General features: G+C 53.1%; 1 protein-coding gene across 1 annotated transcript in view; it reads right to left on the bottom strand.

The window, feature by feature from the left end:
* The window catches only part of ARRDC1 (arrestin domain containing 1), a 31,947-nt gene extending 22,733 nt beyond the window's left edge, over positions 1–9,214 (bottom strand). Inside the window, exon 1 of the mRNA XM_015644812.1 lies at positions 9,049–9,214. Within this exon, the coding sequence (XP_015500298.1) occupies positions 9,049–9,166 (118 nt within the window). The 5' untranslated portion in view covers positions 9,167–9,214. The remainder of the gene's footprint in view (positions 1–9,048) is intronic.
* Between the last annotated feature and the right edge of the window lie 6 nt (positions 9,215–9,220).

Below are 9,220 nucleotides of genomic sequence, written 5' to 3' on the forward strand. Positions count from 1 at the left end.
CACTGCACCTGCACCACTGCACCTGCACCCCAGCATGCTGAGGGACCATCCTCTTCCTCCCAGGCTGGGCTGGCAGACACAGGCACCCCTGAGTGCTGGGAACAGCCAGATCAAACAGCAGCAAGAAACTTTTTGGCAGAGAGAGGCAGATCTCACAGCTCCCCAGGAATATCTCCATGCCAGCCACCCACCTGAGCCACACTGCCAGCACTCACAGCCTCCTCCTCTCCCAGCATCCATCCCTCCAAGTGTTGGAGGGGAAAAGCAGAGAGGTTGCAGAGGAGCAGAAGGCTGGAGGAGAGATGGAGGCAGCATTTCATGTGGAGCTTCAACTGCTCCAGGGTGTGAAACCTGGATCTTTAATCTCAAAAAAATTCTTTCCTTTCTGCTGCTCTGGACAGAAATTCGGAGTGGGAAACTGTGACCTGTTTGGAGACTGCAGTGCCTGCCCTCCTCCTAGAACTGCATTTGAGGCTCACTTCTGTTCATGTCATCCATGAGGAAGCAGCCTCTGTTGCTCTCAGCTGGGATGAGACCAACTCCAGGCAGGGCCTGAAGCTGGCACAGGAACATCTCATATTTAGGATCTCAGCAGAGTCCAGAAAAGTTTTATTCATGATCCCCTGTACAAGACAGATTTATTTTAATAAATTTAATGTAGATTTAATTTACTCCATCCTTCTCAGGGGACCTGGGTAATAAGTTGGATTTTGTGAGCCCTGAATTTAAGTAAGCCTATGCTCTTCAAAGCAAAACAAGGCTGTACATACATAAGCAGTCAGGGCATCTTTATCTTCAGCACTTGGCCTCTAGAGCAGCCCTGTGGGAAGGGAATGCAAGTCCCAGATGCCCAACATGCAGCCAGACAAGTGGAACAGAATCAGCAGCTCACCCTGGCTCTCAGGAATGCTGATGGATGCCAGGACCTGCCAACACTCAGCACTTCAGCCAGCCAGGGACCACAGCCACCCTTCCTCAGGCTGAGCAGTGCTAAAACAGAAGTGAGGAATCTCTTTTTTTATAGCTTGCCCTAAGTGAAATAGGTTTCCACCCAGCATTTAACACTACTTTAGGCCAGAGGAGTCAAGATATTCTAGTACAATTGACTTAGCTGTCTAAAAAAAGAAGAACTGGGCAAGAACCTCCACCACAACCTACCACAGAGCACTGCAGATCCCAGGGGGAATGTGCTGGATGCTGGTGTGAGAAAACGCCCCTTTAAACTCATTAACTCAACTGTTCTTTCCCAGCAAGTGCAAAGCACCTTTTCCCACCTCGTTGGCAGAACAAGCTGCGATTCCCATGGAAGAGGAGCAGCCTGGGAGGCTGAGCTCTCTGATGTCCTGGGAACACACCTCTGTGTGCGACCACCGCCAGCCCTGCTCCCACACCCTGGAGCAGGTTTGACGAGCTCTTTCCCCAGACAGCCCCTCTGCCCCCGCCGCAGGAGCATCACCCTCCACGCTGGGTGCAAAAGCCACTGCAGAAGATAAACAGCCGACTGATCAGGTTTCCCTACTCACCACAAAGAGGCTGATTCACCAGAGCCTACTCCCTTTTCAGACTCTTTCTAAATAAATGCTTCAAAGACTTCTGGAAATTCATGCTTAACAGGCTTACTGTAATACCAGAGCAGCAGGACTCCTGTGGGCCAGGCTCTGCTGTGGGACTGAGTCACGCTCATTTTCTTCTCTCAGATACCCTCTTCTAAGAGGTAAGGCTACAAGTCCTGTGGGCTGGTGCTCAGTTTGGCACCTCACTGCCACCCACAACACAGCCAGACACAGCTCTCCTCTCCCAGCAACAGACAGCCCTGCAGATTTAAGTTTGGGAGAGATGACACTTGGCCATCCTCTCCTGGGCACAAATTCCCCAGTACCCACTCTCCAGATGAGGAGTAATGTGAGATAATGTGAGCCCAGCACCTGGTGGGACAGGAGGTCTGTCACAGGCTGGATGCCCCTGGGGCTGCAAGGACTCAGCACAGACCACACTGTCACAATCCTGGTCCTGAGTGAGCCTCTGCCTCCATGGCAGGAGAAGGACTAAAGCAGCACACTCAGGACTGCTCAGCCACCCTGGGAACAGTTTTGGTGTGAAGGTTTGGAGCCCACTTCCAGGGAGAGGATGCAGGAGCAAGGAGTCAGGCAACCACGTGGAACCACACCAGGTCCACCCTCCTGCTGCTCCAGGAGCTGAACTCTGCAACTCAGCACACAGAACTGCTGAGACACCTTCAAATGATTTAGTGCTGCTGCAGCTCCCAAGCACGAGCCTGGAGCCAGCTCCCCTCCTCCTAGAAGGGGAGAATTCAAGGGCTTTTTCCTGAAGAGCCTTATTTATAAGCAGTAAAGCGAGCCTGCATTTAGTGCCCCCTCATCCTGGCCAGGTACCAGCACAGGCAGGTTCTCGTTGGGGAAGCAGAAAGGCACAGCATAGGAAGAGAGATCCCAGCCTCACCTGCTCCCTGCTGAAGATTCCAGCATGGGAAGAGAGATCCCAGCCTCACCTGCTCCCTGCTGAAGATTCCAGCATGGGAAGAGAGATCCCAGCTTCACCTGCTCCCTGCTGAAGATTCCCCACGTCACACTGAGCTCTCGTGCACTGCTTTCGCACGTCTCAGCTGTCAAGAAATCTCCCAACCCCAGCATCTTCAGAGAAAACAGCCAGAATCCACTTCACTAAGCATAAGAGCTGCTCCTATGATTTTCTTTGATGCCATTCAACACAAGCAGCTGGATTCTCTATTTATAGCAAGATCATCAGTTTGGAAAGATGACTTATGTTCTTGTTATCACCAGAGCACCAGATACATAACAAATCCTTGCTGTGCTGGGAGTGCTACAAGTTGCTAAGACAGTCCTCACGGTCAGGCTGGGCTCCTCAGGGATCCAAGCAGACAGAAAAGGAACATCTTGGACCTGAGCTGAACCTGTTCAGACCCCTGTTGACACTCCCCATCAAGAAGCCTCCAATTTCTACCCATACACTGAGCATTCCTCTCTAGGGTTGTTACCTTCCAAGCCAGTTTTATCCCACTCTTATTGCAGGGAATATTTGGGATTCAGGAGGGTGTGTTTGGAAGGGATGAACAGTGAATTGCTGCAGCATTGTTACCTCTGGTCTGAGCTGCCTGAGCCAAAATGACTGTCAGAGAGCAGAGTGCCATCAGCAAGAACAAAGGAGTGGAAGTCATAAGCATTAGTGCTCCAGAAATGATTCATGCTTCTTGGAAACAGCTTTTGCTACAGATATCTGAAAAACTCCAGTTTTTAATGAAGGTTAAGGTGCTCAGAGATCAGGGTGTTTTTAAACTAGGTCTCTAAATAATTCCAGGTTGGCACTAGCTTGCCACCCTCATCTTGTCAAGGGGGTCAAAAGCAGCTCATACTTTCCTTAGGACACCCCATATCCTCTTCACTGCTATCATCCAGCATCTCAAGATCCCAATACACCTGTGAGAATTTACTCAAGCCATGCAATTCAAACCCATGGCACTGGGCACCCCTCTGCACAGAGCAATACCCAGCCACAGGTACCCACCCATATTGTGGTAAAAGCCCTCCACCCCACAAACGTAGGGACAGCAGAACACCTCACTCCCAGCTGACTTGTGCACCCCATCACCAACTTTTAATTTGCCATCAGAGAGTGGGGAATGTGGATTTGCTGTTTAAAAGCCATCACAAGCAGACAGAAGCCTGAACACCTTTGTGGTATGGATCCATTTCAGATCCTGAACACAGCCCAGGGACTCTGAGCACATGCAGGCACAACTGTCCACAAGGCAGAAAATATGCTGACTGGCAACAGTCTGGTCCTTTGCTCATTTTCTCCTCTCCTAAGCACTTTGCATTTCTCCACGAGAGATTTGAAGAGTGACAGATTTTAAGAGCAGCACAAATAGGCAATTAACTTCCACAGCAATTCCTGTTGCCAGACTCCAGAGGTCACACCAGTAGCCTGAAGACTGTCCTTTGGCTACCTCAGCAATCAGCCCCCAAGAAAAGAGGCACCAAACCAAAGCTCAGCCCCTGACATGTTTGCCAGGCCATTTCAGGAGTAGCTGCCCTGAGCAGGAGAAGGAAAAGACCTTCCCCAACACTTGGCAGAGCAGTTTTCTCTATGCTTTGGCACAGGCCAGGTCTGCAGCAGCCCTGCAGCACAACCCAACCACCGCACTCCCTTCTTCTCTTGGAAGGGCCTGAGCATCTTCTCTCTGGACAGCAGAGGATGATCCACATGTCCCTCCCCCTCTTACTGGCCATGAGAGCTTCTAACAACCCTTCACCAAATCAAGTGACAGCTCTGTGTCTTCTACACACCTGCTTCTTCCCTGGGGATGACTTACAGCACAAAGTATTCCGCAACAAGCTCCAAGCGGAGCACGCCCGTCCACACACCTCCCCGGCTGCTCCTCCTCTCCCAACACAGCCAGGGATAGGGAGCTGCCTCGGGACGAGGGATGGAAACCCACAGGCTTCTTCCTCCCAACCAGGGAGCCTCCCTGCCGCCTACCTGACTCCAGCCCTGAGAGACAAGGCACATCTCTGACAGCTCTGTGTCGCTCCAGGGAAGGGATAAGCACTCACACCCCGTTTGTCACACTTGGAAGCAAATCAGACAGACACAACTCCACTCCACTTGTCCTCCCATTTTGTTAAACAAGGGATGGGAGGCCGTGGCATGTCTCCTTGCCAAGAAAAGCAGCAAACAGTTTTTCAGTCGAGCACAGCGGTGCGCGGGTGGGGGAGCAGCAGAGAGCGGCTCACTGCAGCAATGAGACACAAACCCATCTCGTGATGAGTTATTGACTCCAGAGGAGTTGGAGCTATAGCAGCAAGCCAGCCAGGAGAGCAAAAATCCCTCTTTTGTTCCCCAGCCTCAGACAAACTTGGCCACACAGTTCCCTGCTGTCTCGCTTCACACAATGAGAAAAGAAAGTTAATCCAGCTCCCCTACAGCAGGAGCCATCCAGGCTGATGCTGTGGAGCCATCCGTGAGCATTCCTGGGCAGCAGTGCCAGCCTGGCCTCGTCCTGGCACCCACCACTGCTGGTGGATACCAGACAGCTCGAGGACCTCATGGGACATGGCCAGGATCACCAGGGATGGTGATGGTGCTGCTCCTGCCCTCCAAACCCCCAGGCCTTGCTCAGCTCTGCAGGCACAGTGCTCCCTCCCCACACCAAAGCTGGGAGCAGCCCTGGGGTCCCCTGCTGCCACCACAGGGATTTCCAATCCTCCTTTAGACACAAACTTCTGACTCAGGGGAGAGCCAGATCACTATACAAAGACTGAATCCACCTTTTCCCCAGCACTTTCCCAAGCCACAGCCTTCCTGCAGGAACAATGCTTTCCACTGTACCAGAGGTCAAGTGGCAGCAGAATTGTGGCCAGCAGAGTCCTTTGGTGTCATTCCTTCCCCTCAGGAAGGGCACAGGTTACACACATGTCAGAACCACCAAACCCAAACTTCTCCCTACTACCCTTTTAGGGAACAGAAGTTGCCTTTTAGTTTGGACACATGACCCAGGATTTCAGAGCCCTGCTCTTCATCCTTCTTCACCACCAGCTTTCTCTGTTCTCCATATGAGAAGTGAGAATATTTACTATATCTAAGATCAGAGAAGAAAATTATGATTCATGGGCTCTCCGCTCTGCAGAAACGGGAATTATGTATCTGTATTTCTAGAGCATGAACAAACACGGGTACTTGTGTCTGGAGCTTTGTAGTTCAAGGGAGTGATTTTAAAGTCAAGTTATCCCTGCATAAACCTGGACAGGCAAATAACAGAGTGGAGAACAGCAAAGTGCTGAAATCTGTTCCGGAAAGCACTTGCTGTTTCTTTACTCTCAGTGATCTGGCAGAGAGGGCTGTTATTTTAACATTATGCTTGTTGAAGCCTCGCTGAACGGCAGGCAGGACCAAAATAATCCACATGGCCCCTGGAAGCCACAGAGTTGAGAGGAAAGTGCTCCAGCATCTCCAGGCAGCACAAACCTTTGTTCCTGCATGCTCCTGCTGGCAACCAGGACGGCCTGCCCTGCTCTGAATGAACTGGCTTCCCTCCTCCTTCCCCACAAATTAACTCCATCTCCAGCTGTCCCTGTGCAAGCTTCCTGTAAGATTAATTATTCTTTGTGCACACACGTTTGATGATTTACCCAGAAAACCAGGCACAATGATTAGGAATTCTCCATTTCCATCAGCGCTCTCCCCTGAGGCTTGGAAGTTTTCTGGGCAGGTCTTCCACCCTGGCACAGGCACAGGAAGAAGTGTGGCTCCTCAGAAGGTCCACGTGGGTCACCAAGGAGCAGTGAGTATTTGTGATGCTGCTGCAAGGTCAGCTGAAGATGATGAGCTCCTGAACAGCCCTCAATGCCAGTCAGCAGGGACTGACGCCAGCCTAAGTGGGAACATTTATGATCCCAAAAGGTGTGTCCCCAGCTATGCTGTCCCATGACCCAAGATTTCTCCTGTGTTTAGCAAGGCACAACGAGCTCTGTTTGTTTGCACTGTCACCTTTCAGAAGGTGTAATTTTCAAGAGGCAGAAGTTACCGTGTGAGGAGTCACCTGCAGGCTGGTTCTGGCTGTGATCTCACACACCACAGCACCGAGAAGTCACCGCACCGGACTCGCCTGGCTCAGGAAATGGAAAGCACCAAATCGTGGTGCTGTGGGCCACACCTGCCAGGGGTGAAGACTTTATGTCTTCTCCTGAAAGCAGTTTATTAGCCTGGAAAGTCACAGCTGGCCACAAAAGGTGTGTATGGGGGGGTATATACAATATGAGTTGATGCCACCCAGCTCTCCCCACAGCCCAGCAGGAAGCCAGAGCATGTCAGGTTGTCTGATCCCTCCAGTGCTGAGCCCACAGAGCTCAAAGGGGCTCACAAGTCCCTTGAAGATCTCTTTCACCTGCTGTTACACCAAAAGGATGTTTCAGATGTTTCTCACCCTCTTCCTCTGAGGGTGAGACATTTCCTTCACCCAGAAAGAAGGACAGGATGCCCAAGAGATCAGGTGTGAAGGGTTTAAGTACCAGAGACCATAAGACACACAGCAGGAGGGAGAACACACAGCAAAGAACCACCTTGTGCTTGGCAGAAGCTGTCACATCCAAATGTGTTTTAACTGTGTGAGTTCTGACTCCAGTAATGGAAAGTTTCTACCCCAGCTCATGAAGCCACTGTACAGGAAATTCAGCATAAAAGAGCTGCTCAGGTGACCTCAGCACAGCACAAGCATCAACCACATGGAACCCATGTCAGATTTTGGCTCGATGTTTCTGCCAGCTTTTCTAGAGCTCAACTGCCCCAGATATTAAACCCCTGCACTAGCCCCAAACACCAGATCCCACAGCAAAATCCTTCCTGAGTTCAGGACCTGTATTTAACACCAGACTCTGATGCTTCTCAGAATCAAAGCAATAAGGAAGCAAAAAGAAGGTCCAGAAGAAAGAGATACCTTCCTCCTTCCCTACAACAACACCAGGAAGCAAAGGAGAGCTGGTGTAGAGCAGAACCTGGCAGGTCCTCTCCAAATGGGAGTTGTAGAGGCAGCAGCAAGGTGTAGCTTTGGCCAGCTGGCAGCACAGGGGGCCAGCACACCAAACCCTCCAAGGCCAAACTCTTGTCCCTCCCAAAAAGCACCCTCAGGAATGGATGGAAGTCAATGGGATGGGCCGAGGAGGGAAGTCAGCCAGATTTCATTTAGAACATCTCTGCTGGAAGAAGTGTATCTGGGAGTACTCTCCAAGGAGATAAACGCTGGATCTGCAACTGTTTTGCTCTGACAGGACTTAAAGAGGCTACAAGTTTACACTTGTACTAGATACTTTTTTTCCACGCGAAGCTTCCAAAAGCTATTGCAGACAGCTGGGAGAGGCGCTCGCAAAAGCAAGGCGCAGGCAAGCATAGGCACCATCATCCAGGCTGACAGCTCTTGAACAGAGACTTCACATTTTACATTTTTTCGTCTTTTTTTTTTTCTCCTCTCCAATAATTTGTTACAAAGGAAGCAGCATGCACACACGAGAAGCAAGCAAGACCTCAGGGAAAACAGCAAATCGGTTCACATTTCCACAGCACTGAGCACAAAGCTGACTTGCAAATGCGAATGACTTGTCTAAGGCGGGGGAGGAAGCTCCCAGTTTGGATGATCCGAGCCCAGCAGCTCCTTTCCCTGCAGTCCGACCTGACGGAGCACGGCCTGAGCCTCGCGTGGAGCTCAACACCCCCTGCTCCAGACCACTGCTGCCCAGCGTGCACACTCTGCCCTGGCACACACAGCACCTCGTACATCTCCCCGGACATCTCCCACACTAGCGGAGCCACAACTCAAACGCCCGGGTTCATTCGAGATGTTAAAACGCGGCTGCTCGCTGCGAGCCGGTGAGTGCGGACCGCTCCTGCCAGGACACGGCATCGCCCATCTCCTCGCTCCGGTCCAGGCAGGGCTGCTGCCCACCGAGACCCGGCATCGCCACCTCCTCCCATCGCCTGACACATTCGGCATCTTCCTCCTCCCTGCCCTAACACATTCCGGCTCCGTCCGAGCCAGGGGCAGCAGGCTCGGGGTTCGGGGGCCGTGCCAGGGCGATGCTGGCAGCCCTGGGAAGCTTCAGGACTCCGGGAAAGCAGAACGAGGCGGGCGAGCTCCTCCACCACCTCCCGCTGCCACCCTGGGCACCCGCCAGCGCCGGAGGCTGCTGTGGCACAGCCCCGCGCCGGCTCGTTTTGGGAAGGGGGTTGGGAGGATGTTTGCTTATTTATGGGATGGGAGCAAAAAGTAAGAGGAGGAAGCGGAGGAGGAAATAATCCAGCAGGTTGCTCCCGTCAGCCCCTCCCGGCCGCCGCATGGCAGCGGGGGCAGCAGCGATGGGGCAGCCCCGGAGCCGCCAGTCCCCAGGGCCGGGGAAGGGAACGCGGCCGCTGCCCGGCACCATCCCCACGGCGCCCCGCGGGCCAGGGCAGCCCGTGAACCCCTCCCCGGGATATCCGCCCGCCGTGCGGCCCCGCGGGCACGGCAGGCCGCGGGCTCACCTCGGTACTGCAGCGAGCCCGAGAGCCGCACGGTGACGGTGCCGGCCAGCGGCTCGCCGGGGCTGTAGACGACGCGGCTGTCGCCCAGGCGGATCTCGAAGAGCTGCACCTTCCCCATGGCCGCACCGGCCCGGCCGCTCGCTCCCCCGCTCCGCTCGTACCTGCGGCCCGC

This window comes from Parus major, chromosome 17 (assembly GCF_001522545.3).
Source record: "Parus major isolate Abel chromosome 17, Parus_major1.1, whole genome shotgun sequence".
Taxonomy (NCBI): domain Eukaryota; kingdom Metazoa; phylum Chordata; class Aves; order Passeriformes; family Paridae; genus Parus; species Parus major.